General features: G+C 40.6%; 1 protein-coding gene across 4 annotated transcripts in view; it reads right to left on the minus strand.

The window, feature by feature from the left end:
- The window catches only part of TTC28 (tetratricopeptide repeat domain 28), a 659,289-nt gene that overhangs the window by 427,286 nt on the left and 213,254 nt on the right, over nucleotides 1-18,749 (minus strand). The window contains exon 1 of one of the 4 annotated variants that reach the window (XM_027575254.2): nucleotides 1,239-1,458. The exons of the other annotated variants lie outside the window; for them this stretch is intronic. Coding sequence (XP_027431055.1) covers nucleotides 1,239-1,265 — 27 coding nt within the window. The 5' untranslated portion in view covers nucleotides 1,266-1,458. Of the gene's footprint in view, nucleotides 1-1,238; nucleotides 1,459-18,749 lie in introns of those variants that run through there. 4 annotated transcript variants of the gene reach the window in all.

The raw sequence follows: 18,749 nt of genomic DNA on the forward strand, positions 1-18,749 counted from the left end.
GCAAATGCACAATATCTGAAAATCATTTCACACACGATTTCTATTTCAACCCTGATGTAAAACATGGTATCACACATCATGCCACAAAGAAAGAGTCAGTTTAGCTAGTTCAAGTAAAACACCAGGCAGCTGGTAACACAGACAGGTCAAGGCTGGGGAGGGGCACAGCACATTCAGTTCGCTGTGTTTTCCTTCAGAAGAATGTCAATAAGAACCATGGCCAAATGAGGTATTTGGGGGGGGGGGGGGTGCGGAAAGTCCTGCTATGCAGTGAACCACTGGGTTCACCTAACAGCGCCAGTCAGGCAAGTTAGCAAAAGGGAGCCCTAGCCAAACCTTCAGCCGCCAACAACTTAAAGAAAGCTGTCTTTCTCCCTGAGCGTCCTGGGGCAGGGACCAGTCCCACATTTAGAAACGTTATTTCTGGGACCAATAGCAATTTATTTTGATAGAACCACTGGATTTTTTTTTCTTGAGTTCTCAACAAAGGAGCCATATTAGGAAATAATCTCGCAAAAGCAAAGTGCCCCCTCCCCCTCTTCCCCACGATCGATGCACACACGCCCGTGCACGCTGACACGCAGAGACACACGCCCGTGCACAATGGCTGGCGCACGCACTCGCGCCGGCCCACGCGGTGGCCCGGGAGCCCCGCAGGCAGAAGGCCCGGCCCGGCCCCAGGCGCTGGGGCAGGAGGCCCCGCGGCCCGGCTGCCCGGGAACCAGCGGCTGGGCGGTTGTGCTGGGGATGCTCGCCCCCCAGCGGGGCCCTTGGGAAGCAGCTGCCAGCGGCTCGCAACCTCTTAACCCCTTGGGGAAGTAGATGCTACAACACCCACCTGCAGGGACACTGGAATGGGTTGGGGGTGCAGCCCCAAATGGCCCCCCAGAGACAGGGCGCCACCGAGTCCTTGGACTCTGGCAGCTCTCGGCTGGGTCCTGCAAAGCTAATCCTGTCGGTGGCTTCATGGGGCTTCTAAAGCAAACGGGTGTTTCTGAGCTGTCACCCCTGAGAGTCCGGGCATACGAAGAAGGAAAAACTTAAGAGGGCAGTGGACGCAGACTTGACTTGGTAACTCGTCCCTGAGGGACTGGCGCCAAGTCCCTAAAGGGACAGAGCTGCCTGTCCGGCCAGCCCAGCAAACTACGGAAGGGATGGAGGGACCCGAGGGCAACCGCCCCCAGTCACCCTTCCCTAGGTCGGGCATCAGGGCCCCGTCCCCACTCCAGGACACTTACCTTCTTCCGGGGCTGCCATTTCATCATATTTGTACAGCCGATACGTGGAACATCAAGATGCTGGCTGGGGGCTGGGGGCAGATGCAGGGCAGCAGCGACTGCAAGTCATGCTGCCTCCCTCCCACCCCCTAATTCTTTCCCATATTCACCGCGAAGGGAAAAAGCCCAGGAGAGTCCAGTCTTTTCGCCCTTAGTTCAATGAAAAGTATCCCCACACCACGAACACACTTCCCACCGGGCTAGGAAGTCCCAGCAGCAACCAGCGTACTCCTGCGAGAGCGGGGCATTTCCACCCCCCACCCCCCCACCCCCCAGACAGCGCCTGCAAAAGGAGCCTGCGGCAGGGGGTCTCCAAGCCGGCTGCAGAGACCCTCCCTCAGAGAAGAGACTCAGGACGAGAGCTGATGCAGAAACCGAGCCGGGCTCCTGCCATCCAAACCCCTTTTGGCGAATTCTCCTCTTCTCAAAAAAAGATTAGACAAGCAATCAAACCCTCACGCGCAGCCTGGAGCAATTCCCAAAATTCTGGGTGTATTTCTCGTTTGTAAAATTTAGCAAAGAAAATTCCAAAGATCTGTAATCAGAGCTTCTTTACGCTGTTTTTTTTTTCTTCCTTCTTGGCTAACTTGGGGAAAGGATCTGCCCTTCCCGAAATGCCTACCTTCCCTGAACACTGTAAATAGGAAAACTTGGTTTGTGTGTTTAGATTTTTTTTTTTTAATTCCCAAGAACCTTAGTGGGGAAAGGCTGGAAGGAAATCCTGCAAGAACCCAACTCCACAGCTCAGTCTGCACTAATGACTTCCTTCCCTTCAGTGTGAGCACCGCCTGCCCAGCTCCAGCCACACCGAGCAAACGGTTTCTGGGTCTTAGTGCCACGACATCTGCTCCAAAGCAAAAGTAAGCATACAGTTTGAGAGGCATCTAACAGCTCTTAAGGAATCAGAACCAGGAGAGACCTACAAAATCAGGAAACCATTTCAAAAGAGGTATTTGAATTTGTGAGTTACATCAAGAGAAAAAAGGAATTGCAAAAGGACTCCAGACCAAAAGGCTACAAAATCTCGATGTATAATTTGAAGAAAAAGGATTTCAGATATCTTAAAAGAAAAAAAATTTAATCAAGAATAGACTCTGCTCCCCTGAAACAAATACATTATATGTTAATTTAAAAAGAGAATAGGGTGCCTGGGTGGCTCAGTTGGTTGAGCGACTGCCTTCGGCTCAGGTCATGATCCTGGAGTCCCGGGATCGAGTCCCGGGATCGAGTCCCGCATCGGGCTCCCAGCTCAGCAGGGAGTCGGCTTCTCCCTCTGACCCTCTTTCCTCTCGTACTTTCTATCTCTCATTCTCTCTCTCTCAAATAAATGAGATCTTAAAAAAAATAAAATAAAATAAAAAGAGAATAGACTCTGCTTCTCTAATCTAACACTAATTTTATTATTATAACTATTGCTATAGAGATTTTCATTCGTCTTCTATAAAATGATTCCATCTTATATAAGGAGATAATGTCCAAACACAAGATACTATGTAATTCCACTATTATTTGTCATCCAACATGTCTATCAACTCCTATCCCACCATGAAGCTATTTTGATAGATGGGAATATAATGGGTGGTGTAAGCTACTAGAATACTAATGTAATGTACATAATAACAGTAACTGATGTACTATGAGTCCAAGTTCCAACAATGTTTAACTTATTACTCTCCAAGTTCTAGATACACTGGAAGGATTGGCTGATGTGGGTTATTATATGCAGATTGAACACTAACTATATCTGATTATAAATGTTATTAAAATACCTAAAACAGTTACCTGAAACATTACTTTTTTTTTTTAAAGATTTTATTTATTTATTTGTCAGAGAGAGCACAAGCAGGAGCAGTGGCAGGAAAAGGGAGGAGCAGGCTCCCCGCTGAGCAAGGAGCCCGATGTGGGACTCAGTCCCAGGACCCTGAGATCATGACCTGAGCCAATAGCAGACTGAGCCACCCAGGTGTCCTGATCAATCTACCTTTTAAACCCAAATGGGCAGTGAAACATTACTTTTGAGATCTTTTCTAAGCCTAAGAGTCTGAAATTCAATGGTGAAAGCATTATCTTTTTTATAATATTAACAATTTTAGCTAAATGAGTAGGTACTATTTCTTAAACCACTACTCTCTGCCAGGACCTATGCCTACATTCACCATCTCAAGCCCTGCAAGGAAGGTCTTAGTGTTTGATGTGCCAGACAAGGACACTGAGATTCTGATGGGTCAGGTGCTCAACCAAGACCACAACACATGGAAGGTGGTGGGGCTGGTGTTCAGACCCACAATAACACGACTCCAGAGCCTACAACCCTTTCATGACGTGCATGATAGCTACCGCTCATTTCAGTAAAACTATGAAGTGTCTATGGCTTAAGCACCTATTATTTGCCAGCCTTTGTTCCAGGCACTAGAAATATGAGTAAGAGGCTGTCCCTGCTCTTGAAATTACATACAGTAGTCAGCAGTCAAATAATACCAGCAAATAACACCAATACTCTGTATATGTTTTGACATATCCAAATCATTCCACAAAGCTTAACCTGGTACTAGCATGGAAAGTTCAATAAATTGCAAAGCAAATTCAGCAATCTACCCCAAAATCAGTTTCTCTTCCCAACTTTCCTTTATCTGTCCATAGCACTGTCATTCTTCCAGGATAACAAAACCTTCACATCATTCCTTAAGTTAAGGAATTCCTTTATCATTCCTCTATCACCAAGTCCTCTCGCTTCTTTCTTAGACGTCACTTTCAAGTTCCTACTGCTGACATCTGAGGCCAGGGCCTCAACCAAACAAACATACATTAAGTACCAGCCTAAGTACAAAGTAACATTTACGATAGAATGATGTAAGACGAAGTCCCTATGCTACAAGAAATTACAAAGAAGCTAGGACAAAACAGAAAACCTATAAAAAGACCATCAGGCATTGCCTTAGTCAGTTAAGCAACAAAGGAGTTATGTAGTCAGTAGGTGTTCCAAGAGTTAGAAGGAGAAATCATTGTAAATAGTGATGGTCAAGGAAGGTTTCACAAAGGAATGTGAAGTAAAAATTCAGAGGAGATACAACTCATTCCAGAGCCAAAAGCCAAGGTGCCTACCACGTTCAGTAATGACCTTCAGGATCTAGACCTTTCCACGTTTCAGAACTCCCCACTTACCCCTCTCCTGCTCCCGTTCTCAGCTCCTACCCTACTGGCCCCCTCACTATGCCTTGAACATATCAAGCATATATTTGTTGCACTCCCTATCTGAATCGCTCTTCCTCCAGAGAGCCTCTTGGCTCTCTCCCTCAGTTCCCTCAGCACTTTGTTCAACTATCATATTAGAAAGGTTGTCTCTCACCATTCCTTCTAAAATAATAGCACCATGACCCACACACTGTTATATTCTATCTTCCTTATTCTGCTACATTTTACTTCATAGCCCTTATGACATATATTTTGTTTGTTTACTTAATGTCTTATTCATCTCATAAGAACATAAATTCCAAGGGAGCGGGGACTGTGCTCTGTTATAATACCAACACCCCATGAAAAACTACCTGACACAATAAGCAGTCTTTGAATATTTGTTGAATGAAGCAATGAAAGAAAAAGGGAGAACAGTATGAACAAAAAAGACAAGCGTACATAAGATGTATTCAAGATACACATATTGACCTCTCTAAAATATAAGGCTTCAGTGTGAGAATGTTAGAGGCAGAAATTTTGTCTTATTCAGCTTTGTAATCTCCTGTGCCCCAAATCGTGCCTGGCACAGCAGAAAGTGCTCAATATTCTGGGAAAAAAGAATGAATGGGACAGGGTAGTGGTGAGGGGATGAATGGTGAATGACTCAAAGTCCATTCCATTCCATACAAAGTAAAAGATACTTTGGCAAGGTATGCTGGGACCAAATGATAGGGAACATTGTAAGGCAGAGAAATTTGGACTATATCCTGTAGAATGCAGGGCACTCAAGGTGTTCATTGAAGGCAACGGCATAACTGAGGCAGGCTTTTTTTATTTTTACATTTTTAATACATATATTTAAATTGTCTACCGGACATTACTATTAATTTCCCAGTCACCTAGTTCCATTGTTTTTTTATTTTAATTCCAATATAGTTAACCTACCGTGTTATATCAATTTCAGGTGAACAATATAGTGATTCAGCACTTCCATACATCACCTGGGGGCTCATCACAAGTGCCCTCCTTCATCCCCAGCACCTGTTTCACTTATCCCCCCACCCACCTCCCCTCTGGTGACCATCAGTTTGTTCTCTGTATTTAAGAGTCAGTTTCTTAGCTTGTCTCTCTCTCTTTTTTGTTCTTTGCTCATTTGCTTTATTTCTTAAATTCCACATATGAGTGAAATCATATGGTATTTGTCTTACTCTGACTTATTTCACTTAGCATTATACTCTCTAGCTCTATCCATGTCACTGCAAATGGCAAGATTTTAATCTTTTTTATGGCTGAGTAATATTCCATGATAGATAGATAGATAGATAGATAGATAGATAGATAGATAGATAGATAGATAACCACATCTTCTTTATCCATTCATCTATCCATGGACAGTTGGACTGTTTCCATAATTTGGCTATTGTAAATAACGCTGCTAGGGGTGCCTGGGTGGCTCAGTCATTAAGCATCTGCCTTCAGCTCAGGTCATGATCCCAGGGTCCTGGGATCGAGCCCCGCATCAGGCTCTCTGCTCAGCAGGAAGCCTGCTTCTCCCTCTCCCCCTGCTTGTGTTCCCTCTCTCGCTGTGTCTCTCTCTGTCAAATAAATAAATAAAATCTTTTAAATAAATAAATAAAAATAAAAAAATAAATAACGCTGCTATACAAACATGGGTACATGTATCCCTTTGAATTAGTGTTTTTTTTAATTTTTGGGTGAAGCAGCATTTTTAAGCAATCTAATATGTAACAAAGTATTACCCCTATAATATTAATATTCTAAGGTTGTTTTTTATATAAACCTTCGAATTTTTCAAAACTGTATAAACTATTAAAATGCTTACCATGACCATTTGACAGATATCAAAACTAAACTTCCGAGGGGTTAAGTAACTTGTTCAATGCCACACAACAAGTCAATGGCAATGAAAGGGCTAGAACCGAAGGCTTATAAATCAATGCCTGGGTGATGAAAGCAGAAATCTACAATTGCTTAGGGGTCAAGAGAAAAGTTTCTATTTTCTACTCTCCCTCTGATTTACTGACATGACAAAAATTTTCAGAAGGGCAAGGCAAGTGACATGAGTAAGTGAAACAGTCAGGGAGAAGATAAAAGGGAATTGTGAGTATTGTAAACCTGAAGATATGTGAATAATGTAAAAGAGGTAGCTGGGAAAAAAAAAAGAGGTAGCTGAGACATAACTTTTCTCAACTGATGTCATGCAGGAATATCAGTCTAACACTGCCAGAAACTCTAAATTTTCATGAGAAGCTAAAAATTTCCTGATTTTTTAACCGTTTGCTCGAAAATTTTAAAGCATCCTAACAGGCCAAACAAAACATGCCTGTAGGTCTAAATTCCGTCTGCATGCCACAATTTGTGACTGCTGACTTAAGCCACTCAAGACCTCACTTTCCCATATGTAAATTAAGGGACCTACATGGTTCCTAATCTGGGGGTTGGTTTTCTGAAGGCATCTGTGAATCTATATGCATACCACCACGCATGATCTGTGGACTAAAGAGTAATCTCCCATACTCAGACCTTGTTGGACTTAATAAAAGACAAAGTTCTTTAAACTGGGGGAGAGGGGGCTCTGAGAACAGAGAGCTGTATCAGGAAAGAAGACAGAGAAAATATTTTTTTTGTTTCTTTTTTTTAAGATTTTATTCATTTATTTGAGAGAGAGAGTGGGAGTGCTCAAGTGGGGGGGGTAGGTAGAGGCAGAGGGTAAGGGAGAAGCAGGCTCCCCACTGAGCAGAGAGCCAGAGGGCTCCATCCCAGGACCCTGAGATCATGACCCAAGCCGAAGGCAGACACCCAACCGACTGAGCCACCCAGGCACCCCGACATTTATATTCCTATGGAAAGACAGACTCAATCTAAAACTTCAAAGTGATCCAAGATTTTACACTCATTTTCAACCATTTAGGTGTATTTTCTTTGGATCACTTATTTGTATGGCATTTCTTCCCCTGCTGTCTGGTGAGTATTTCAGGTTTCATTCAATAGGTACCACTCAACAGAGGACCATTACCTAGAAGCCTTTAAATACCGATACTATCTTAAATCACCTTATTTATGTCTTTATTTTGCTGAATCCAAATTGAATCGGTAATTATATCTGAAATATTTATATAATTACTATTATACCAATATACTTTCTCCATTAGTAATTATTTATATAAAATTACCAAGCTAACACAGTTCAAAATGTTGTAATTTAGCTTTTTGTTTCAAAGATCCAGCATCAAACAGCAAGAACAGTTTCTCAGATGCACAGCTACTAAAAAGCATTTTTTATAACTGCTTTATTTTTTAACATAGTACTTCACAAATCAGTTCTCTAAAAGCAGATATTGTAAAACAGTTTATTAAAATAATATTTTCCTCAATAACTACTTGCCTATTCAAATCTGAACAAAAGCAAGAAAGAGGAAATGAAGGAAGAAAGCATATCTTTTTTCATTGTTGTAAATTTTCTTAAGATTTCCTTAGGAATGATATGTCTGTCTTTGATCACAGGGTAAATGCCTGAAAAAGCTAGCCTCATACTTATTTAGATTTATTGTGTTTAAAAGTAAGATATTCAACTCAATGTAAAACTATTTGGAAAATATATTAATTTTCCTAAAGACCAAATTATTTTCAAGTATCAAGTATCTAAAGAGGTGTTCGGAAAGTAAAGGGACAAAAGTAGAAGTATATTTGAGAAAAAAAAATTTGCCTCATTAGTAATATTTCACACAATTGGTTGCTTTTAGAATATAAAGACCTTCCTTTGCTAAAGAAAGAAAATTAAAATAACTTGTTACAGTAAGAATTCTGACACAACAGCCAAGCTGAGTAGGACCACGGTCCTATTCCTCAGGAGGGAAACTGTTCCACGACATCCAGAAAGGATCCCCCTAAACTTACCCACCTCACTTCTTTCCCCTATCAGGCAGCGTCAGAGAAAAAAGCCCAAACTCTTTAAGTCCAACACACACTGACTCACGAACTCATTATATACAAAGGACTGTACTGGACAGCGTGGAAGAAGACAAAAAAGCATCACATGATTTTTGCCCTAGAGGAGATAGCAGTCTGGTGCAGGCTGAAGGAGAAGACAGGTAGACAACTAATAACAATAACAATAATAGCAACTAATTAACACCAATCTCAAGCTCTTAGCGCAAGCTAAGTGCTAGAAGAATGGAGTAACTAATGGTGTATTGTCTCATTAAGACTATGGAAGCCCTGGGGCACCTGGGTGGCTCAGTCGTTGAGCATCTGCCTTCAGCTCCGGTCATGGTCCCGGAGTCCTGGGATCGAGCCCATATCGGCTCCCTGCATGGCGGGGAGCCTGCTTCTCCCTCTCCCTCTGCTGTTTCCCCTGCTTGTTTTCTCTCTCTCTCTCTCTCTCTCTCTCTCTCTCTCGGTCAAATAAAATAAAATAAAATAAAAAGACTATGGAAGCCCTAATGAGCAATTAATTCTGTGGTAAAAGAGAAAGGTTTTACAGGAGAGGTGGCACAGTATCCTTTCAACAAGTAGAGAAGGGTTTTGGGAGGAGTATTTCAGATTGAAGAAACAGACCATGAGCCAAAACATGGAGAATGAAAATGTGGGCCACATTGGTAAGTCATCCAATAGATCTGAGACCTATAATGCAGGGCAAGGTGTGATGGAGTTAAGGTTAGATGGCTGTAAATGATATTATCTTTACAATAATAACTATCATTTATTGAGTATGTGCGAAGCATTTTATATATTTTATTTTGTTGATTCTTCCTCACACCTTCAGGAGGAGGAACTATTATCATGTCCATTTTACAGAAGAGGAAATTAAGCCTAAGGGTTAAGTAAATTCCCAAAGTGTCATGACTAGAAAGTGGTCAAAAGGAAATTTAACTCAGATTCTAAAGACTTATTCTTAACTTCTGACTTAGAACATAATGATGAGAGGCACAGGGTTTTAATCAAGGTATTGGCAAATCCATTAGATTTTTATACTAACTCTGGAATTACGGTGAGCGATAGAAAGAATGGGAGAACAATAAAGACAGCAAGGCCAAATAAGTTTCTGTTGCAATAGCTCAGTAAGAGAGGAAGAGGCCTGGAATTCGGGCAGCAGAAACAGAGGAAGGGCCTTCTTAGGAGACACTTCATAAGTAAAACTGATTCTAAGAACCTGTTACATGAAAGGGACAGAAAGAGGAGGACCTCAAAGTGTCTCATCATCTTTTTAAGAAAAGAGACACCCACTCACTGAGGTATGGATCACAGGGAGAACAAGGAGATAGTAAATTCAGTCTGAGACAAACTCTCAGGTAGTGATCAGAGATACACAGGAATGTGGAGTCGGTAGGTAGAGGTATGGTCTGGAATTAAGAACGTGTATCTGTAGCTATAGATTTGGAGCTCATTCACATAATGATGATATTAAAAAGCTTTCAGTGAAAAAAAAAAAAAAGATCCCCTCAGGGATAGAGTTTGGAGCAAGAAGCTAGAGAGAGACGCACAGAACTGAATCTGGAGCAATGTTATATATACTCCTAAATACAACACAATTCACTGCCCAGTCGCGACAGGTGGAGGATCTGAGGCAGTAATGTTTATTCGGCACTACTGCCTGATTCAAACCTTAGACCCACCATATACTAGCCGTATGACCTGGATTACTCTTTCTCTGTACCTTAATCTCCAACTCCGTAAAATGGAGATGATAATAGCCCCTACCTAAACATGGTTGTTGCAAGGATTAAATTATATATACTTAATATATATAATTATACACACATAATACATCCCATACATAACACTGTATGTTTAGTGTTGTTGTTTTACTATGCTAACCTGATTTTTTTTTTCTTTCTTCATCATACCATGGATTTTGTCCTGGTTCTATTTTAAGGCCACCAAACTGCCAGGAACTGATGCTCATGTGTTTCAATGGTATTCTCATTTTTCTAAGGGGCCTTCTACTTCTGTTCATGACAGAGCAACTGGGACCAGGTTTACTCTCCTGACATAACTAGAATATTGGATAAAATATAGGAAAAATACTGTTTTCATACTGTTTCATACAGCAGGCAGCACAGTACTATGAACCTCGAGAGTAGCAAAACAAATGAGGTGAGCCCTATGATCAGATCACCCTGGCTTTCTGCCTAGAGGCATTTTCTGGACCACAGAGCAGGAAGGGGATCCTAAGCAGAACACAATGGTCTTACTGAGTTGAGGAGATCAGAATTTGAGGACAAAACAGCTGTAACATTCAAGGTAGGAAAATGGAGAAGCTGATCTCTAAGGGGGCTACACAGACAAGGTGTTCCTGAGCCTCACAAAGGTCCTCCTTGAGTTGTGCCTGAATACAAAGTTGCCCAGTGGAGGGTGAAACTCCACAAGGCGAAGCAAAGGGAAGCCATAAGCTGAACAACTGCCAGAGATCACCAGGGCTGCAAGACTTTTAAGTTCCAACCAGCCAGAATGGAGGGAACATCCAGGACATTCGGTAAAGATCTCAGAAAAGCCATGTCTTTTATTTTTTTTTTAAGATTTTATTTATTTATTTGAGAGACAGAGAATGAGAGATAGAGAGCACGAGAGGGAAGAGGGTCAGAGGGAGAAGCAGATTCCCTGCTGAGCAGGGAGCCCGATGCGGGACTCGATCCCGGGACTCCAGGATCATGACCTGAACTGAAGGCAGTTGCTCAACCAACTGAGCCACCCAGGCGCCCCAGAAAAGCCATGTCTTTACAGAAGGGGTAAACTAGCCTAATGTATAGTTGACTTGATCTATACAGATTTGAACTGTATGGGTTCACTTACACACAGATTTTTTTTCAATAAATATAGTACAGTACTATAAACTTACTTTCTCTTATGATTTTCTTAACATTTCTTTTTCTTTAGCATAATTATAAGAATACAGTATATAATACATATAACATACAAAATATGTGTTAATCAACTGTTTATGTTATCAATATTGCTTCCGGTCAATTAGGCTATTAGTAGATAGGTTTTGGGGAGTCAAAAGTTATATGTGGATTTTCGACTGTACGGAGGGAGGAGTCAACACCCCAATCCCTGCCCTTTTCAAGGGTCAACTGTATACTCTAAAATTCACCTTATTAAAAACAAACCTTGAAAGAAGTAATAGCATGGAGGATATTACAAGAAGGAAGGGAAAAAGGAAGGGGGGGGAATCGGAGGGGGAGATGAACCATGAGAGACTATCGACTCCGAGAAACAAACTAAGGGTTTTAGAGGCGAGGGGGATGGGGGAATGGGTGAGCCCGGTGATGGGTATAAGGAGGACACGTATCGCATGGAGCGCTGGGTGTTATACGAAAACAATGAATCATGGAACACTACATCAAAAACTAATGATGTACTGTATGGTGACTAACATAATATAATAAATTTTTTTTTTAAAAAAGCGGCATATTGGGCGCCTGGGTGGCTCAGTTGGTTAAGCGACTGCCTTCGGCTCAGGTCATGATCCTGGAGTCCCTGGATCGAGTCCCGCATCGGGCTCCCTGCTCGGCAAGGAGTCTGTTTCTCCCTCTGACCCTCCCCCCATCTCATGTGCTTTCTCTCTCTTTCATTCTCTCTCTCTCTCAAATAAATAAATAAAATCTTTAAAAAAAAAGCATATTTAATTTACAAGTAATTTAACTATTTGCCAGAACAAAGTTCAATACTCTTTGAAGGAAGACAACAAAATCTAGCACTCAATGAAAAAGCCCAGCATTCATTTTCCAATGACACTTACTAAAGGACACAGGTGCTAACCTGGAAATGCCCTGTTTTCTCTTTAGCAAGCAATTAATCTTCTATCATAAGAATACTATGACTGTGTTACAAATTTTCTCATACAAATATGATGAATGAACTATACTATTTGGGGCTACAATCTTGTTACTTCTCTCTACCAGGGAGCCACAGCCACAGAGCAAGTATAATTTTGCTGTTATATAATTTATCAATCAAGGAGAAATTTTAGCATATGTTATCTTCAGCTAAAGTTTACAGAATTTCTCTAAAGTAAATTAAGTGGTCAGAATATGCACCTTTGGATTTATTAACCTTCCTAAAGAAATCCTGAGTGTACAAGTGTAGTAATTGTGTGTGTGTGTGTGTGTGTGTATGTTTTTGTATATAAGTTTTTCTTTTAAAAAAAGATGGGTCAGCCTAGTGATGGGTATTAAAGAGGGCACGTACTGAATGGAGCACTGGGTGTTATACGCAAACAATGAATCATGGAACACTACATCAAAAACTAATGATGTAACGTATAGTGATTAACATAACATAATAAAAAAAAAAGATGCTTGAAATTGGGGCTTATTTACTTGCGTGTTTTAACCAAAGGAGGCTATATTTCTCCAGCTATGGTTAAAAAAAAACATAGGGAAAATGAATCTCTTTTCAATCCTAGGACAGGAAATAGGCTATGAGAAGAGAAAGTCAGGGGCACCTGGGTGGCTCAGTCGTTAAGTGTCTGCCTTCGGCTCAGGTCACGATCCCGGGGTCCTGGGATCAAGCCCCGCGTCAGGTTCCCTGCTCCGAGGGAAGCCTGCTTCTCCCTATCCCACTCCCTGCTTGTGTTCCCTCTCTTGCTGTGTCTCTCTCGGTCAAATAAATAAATAAAATCTTGAAAAAAAAAAAAAAAAGAAGAGAAAGTCAGTAGAAATATTATTCTTGAGGTCCATTTGGAGGCCCACTAATGACTTGTTTAACTTTATAGTTATGAATTTGTAAGCAACCAAATAAATTACATTCACAAAACTGACAGTTCTTTATGGTGTTTGTTGAACTGCCCGATATCTGTACTCCCATCCTGTTTGAGGGGAATTTCCCCATTAGCTAAGTCTTTTTTTTTTTTTTTTCAGAGAGAGAAAGAGAGAGAGCGGGGAGAGGGGCAGAGAGAGAGAAAGAATCCTGAAGCCGACTCCCCACTGAGCGGGGAGCCTGACATAGGGCTTGAACCCAGGACCCTGAGATCATGACCAGAGCCAAAATCAAGAGTCGGCCGCTTAACTGACTCAGCCACACAGGCACCTCTCCATTAGCTAAGCCTTTTTTTAAAAAATATTTTATTTATTTATTTGACAGAGAGAGAGCACAAGCAGGGAGAACAGCAGGCAGAGGGAGAGGGAGAGGGAGAAGCAGGCCCCCCACAGAGCAGGGAGCCTGACACAGGACTCGATCCCAGGACCCCGGGATCATGACCTGAGAAGAAGGCAGACGCTTAACTGACTCAGCCACTCAGGCACCTCTCCATTAGCGAAGACTTGATGAATGTAGGAAATATCTTTCATGACAGAAACCAAAAAGGTCAGATGATTACTTTACCTGACCACCCGATAGCTAGGATGAAGACACATACCTAGGCTCAATTCTTTGCCAGAACTTTGAATGTAAAGCAAGTGACATGAAGAACAGTGACAGAGAGAATTTACTCCAGCAGTAGCCACAGCAACATCTAGTTTCTATGGTCATCAGTGCCAGCCAGCTCATCATGGCCTCCATCATCCAGCTCCAGCAATGACGGTTCCAGCTCTGGCACTCAGGACTACTGTGGCACCATTATGGCTGAGATACAGGTACCTTCTGATTTAAACTGTTGCAATTATTTTCTGTTATTTGCAACTAAGAACCCTGGCTGACCCACACAGAGACGTTTGATTTTGTTTATATTCAAATAAATCTTTCTTACATGAACCAACATGTATATAAGGTAAAACATTCTAAGGCCCAGTCTTCTGCCCTCTTGTCTACCTATAATTATTCCCTCAGAGATGTCAGCCACTCCTAAGCCTCTAAATATCATCTCTTAATTGATGGCACCCATATTTATGCCTCAAATACCTACCTCTCTACTGAGCTCCAGACTTGAAGAAATGACTGCCGACTCAACATCTCCACTAAGAAGTCCAACAGACATCTCAAACTTATATAGCCCAAACAACACTCTTCATGTTCCCCCAAGAATCTGGTCCTCTTTGTATTTTATCTCAATTAATGGCATCTCTACTCACCCAGGAGTTCAGTCCAAAAACTTTACAGGTACCTTGATTCCTCTCCTTGCCTTGCCCTCAACATCTAACTAGCAAGTCCTCAACTTTCTACCTACAAATTCTTATCCAAATTCTGCCACTTCTCATCACCTCTACCACTTCTTCTTTATGCCATTAATATCACGGGGACTACTACAATAGCTTCCACTTCACTTCCTGTGATTCGGTCTCTCCGTGTAGCCAGAATGATTTTTTTTTTTTAAGATTTTATTTATTTGAGAGAGAGTGCACAAGCAGGAAGAGGGATAGAGGGAGAAGCAGACTCCCACTGAGCAGGGAGCCCCACACAGGGCTCGATCCCAGGATCCTGGGATCATGACCTGAGCCAAAGGCAGGTGCCTAACCAAGTGAGCCACCCAGGCACCCTTAGAATGATCTTTTTACATGTAAATCAGATTATGCATTTCCGCTGTTTAAAACCCACTTAAGGGGATGGGTGGCTGGCTCAGTAGGCAGAGCATGCACCTCTTGATCTTGGGGTTGTAAGTTCGAGCCCCACTTTGGGTGCAGAGATTACTTAAATTTATAACTTAAAAAAAAGGGGGATGCCTTTCATGAAGAAAAAAAAATAGTTGGCTAAATGTCCCACTCTTGATCTCAGCTCAGGTCTTGGTCTCAGAGTCATGAGTGAGTTCAAGCCCGCATTGGGCTCCACGCTGGGTGTGGAGCATACTTAAATAAATTAATTAAATTAAATAAAAATAAAGAACACTTAAGGCCTCCCTTTGCACAAGGAATAAAATATATAGCCTTTACCATGGCCTACAGGGCCCTACATGATCTGGCTTCTACCTTTCACCCTAATTTCTTTTACCATACTTTCCCTTCACTGTGCTGCAGCCAGACCTGCCTTCTTATGCTTCTTTCATGACCTTGGTGGTTGCAGTTATATCTGCCTGGAATTCTCTTCCTCCAGAATAGGTATTTCCTTCTCAGTACTCAATTCTCTTTTCAAACAGCAAGCCCTCAAGGAGGTTTCCTCACCAAAATTAATTCCCCTCCCCACATTTACTATATAGTCTATTACTTTGTTTTCTTCAACCCACATATTGTAATTTGAAATTGTATTATTTATTCATTTGATCTGTGTGTCACCCAACAGATTATAGGGTCTGTGGAGTGGTATATCTGTACTGTTCACCATTATAAAAGTCTAATACTTAGAAGAGTTCCCAGCACATGCTAGGTCCTCATTAAATGACTACTGAATGAATGAGACAATTTAATGTCAGTTACATGGTAAGATAAAACACATAGAATTTCCTCTGCAGTAAAATTTTCAGCATGGAATTTATTCATTTATCAAGGGATACTTGTAAAACCCCTCAGTTCCAAAAGGATTTCAGACTCAAAAAGGGGCCATTTCCCTTAAGTCAGCACTACACCTGGCCTAAGTCTAAAGATGTTCAATTAAAAGAAATACAAGCTTCTGAAAATAATTATTCTGAAAAATCATTTTTGTCCAATTTTTTTTATTGACTGAATTCCAATACTATCACTTTCTATTTTCATTTGTATGAGGGAAAATCTCACATTACCCAAAAATGGATGGATAAAATGATCTTTAGATAGTTTAATAAATAAATTAAAAACACTTTGAAATCCTTAGATGAAGTACAAATCACTTGTCAAAAGTACAATCTCATTTGTCAAAACATGAAAATGAAAAAAGAGAAGACACAGAAATAACAGGCTCCGAGCTGCCAAACTGACAGGCTGTCTTAAGTAAGATAGTCAAAACATTCATATGCTAATTTTTAAAAGTGCTGTCTATCTGGCCACCCATATAAAAACATGAGAGGGCTTTTTCTTATTTCAAAAGTATATGAATAGGTCAGACGGTGGGCACTGTGATTACCAGATTAAGCAACAGGAATTAAGGTCCTAAAGAATTGTCCTTTTTTTCTGAATGTAAGACAGCTACTAACTGACCTGCATGGTAAGTAATTCAGAAGATCCAATCCCTACAAAAACTCTTAATAAATTACACCATCGAGCACAATCACTAGCCATACTCTGCATATAGAACACAATGCAAAAGATAACTTCCCATGTGAGCAGCTGGGGTTTGATCTATATTGTAAATGTCAAAAATTGAATAGCAAAGAACTACCAAAATAAGGGTAGAAATTAAGCTAAAATGTACAAATATTTTTAATTATTTTCTTTTTTTATTTAATACCTTAAAGGGTTGTCTTATTTACATTTCTCCTAAGCATACCTCCCTCTCGTAACACCAATAATTCCTTACAAAAGAGCATTTCCTTGAAATGTTCCCTTCATTAGGTTGATGAATTCACCATCGAATGCGCACTTTCGTGAGTCACCCCACTTCCTGGGATGTGGAATTCAGTCTAGCAATAAAGCTGAAGTTTTGCTCAAATATGCTTTGGTAAGATTGCTGATGCTTTTGGATTCAGATGTTCTGCTGCTAAAAATGAGAGTGACCACATTTGTATGATTACATTTGATTGTACGATTACATTTATGTGAAATATCCAGAGCAAGAAAATCTAGAGAGACAGAAAGTAGGTTAGTGACTGCAAGGGTCATGAGGGGTGGGGGAAATGAGAAATGGCTGCTAATGGGTACAGGGTTTCTTTTAGGCGAGATGAAAATGTTCTGGAATTGGATAGTGGCTGTACAATTTTGTGAATATATGAAAAAAAACTGCTGAATTGTACACTTTTTTAAAAGGGCAAATTTTATGGTAGGTGAATTATATTGCAATAAAACTGTTATTTAAAAAATGTGGTAGCTTTCTCCAATTCATGAAGAAATTAATAAATAATTCTCTGTACTTAAAACTTTTCTGTCACAAATTTTTTAAGTCTTTGGCATGAGCTACCTTTTGTCTTCTAGCACCAGACAACAAAAATAAACAAATAGCAAATGAACATTAGCGTGAAAACTTAAAAACACAAATCAACATTCTTAGTTGAACGGGCTACTTTATTCACAGACATGTGCTGATGATACAAATTTATTATAAGTACACACCACAGAATCATTTTCTAATTATCATTATCTATATACATTTGAAAGATATAATAAAAGATGTCACTATTTCATAGCACTCTACCAAGAACACCATGGCTATATATGGAGTCTTGTTTAGACACATTAGAACCACTGAAACAGAACAAAGCTAAGAAGGCCAAATACAGTTGAAACTTATCTTTATCTTTATAACAACATATAGTAGCCTAACATTTCTCATCCATGACTACAAACTCTTACAAAAACCTTTGCACAAACCTGTCCTCAACCCCACAAAAAAAGCAGATGGAAAGGTTGTTTCTTATAATCCTCACCAATTTTAGCACCACCAACTTCAAAGATAAAATTTTAAAATTCCAATCCTAAAACGCAGGGACTATTCTAAGTATCAAAATCAGTTCCAACTTTAAAAGAAACCTAAAAACAAAATAAAACAAAACAAACCCCTGCTTCCTGAAGCACAGTCATATCTTAACAACAAATAAATCACAATCTGCATCTCTGAAAATCCAAAACTCATGCTGTCCATAGAAATTTCTAGCTTCTTATATTTATCTTATGTAGATGAGTTTTAAATTGTTATAATAACCAAATCCAATAGTATCATACTGCTTTCATTATTGCTTTTTTAAAAGTATGCTTTATTATCTTGTAAAATTAATCCCCGTTTGGAACCCTCCTACACTGTTGGTGGGAATGCAAGCTGGTGCAACCACTCTGGAAAACAGTATGGAGGTTCCTCAAACAGTTGAAATTAGAGCTACCATACGATCCAGCAATTGCACTACTGGGTATTTACCCCAAAGATACAAATGTAGGGATCCGAAGGGGTATGTGCACCCCAATGTTTATAGCAGCAATGTCCACAATAGCCAAACTGTGGAAAGAGCCAAGATGTCCATCGACAGATGAATGGATAAAGAAGAGTGGTATATATACACAATGGAATATTATGCAGCCATCAAAAGGAATGAGATCTTGCCATTTGCAACGATGTGGATGGAACTGGAGGGTGTTATGCTGAGTGAAATAAGTCACTCAGAGAAAGACATGTATCATATGACCTCACTGATATGAGGAATTCTTAATCTCAGGAAACAAACTGAGTGTTGCTGGAGTGGTGGGGGGTGGGAGGGATGGGGTGGCTGGGTGATAGACATTGGGTAGGGTATGTGCTATGGTGAGTGCTGTGTATCGTGCAAGACTGTTGAATCACAGATCTGTACTT

The sequence above is a fragment of the Zalophus californianus genome, chromosome 14 (genome assembly GCF_009762305.2).
Source record: "Zalophus californianus isolate mZalCal1 chromosome 14, mZalCal1.pri.v2, whole genome shotgun sequence".
Classification (NCBI taxonomy): domain Eukaryota; kingdom Metazoa; phylum Chordata; class Mammalia; order Carnivora; family Otariidae; genus Zalophus; species Zalophus californianus.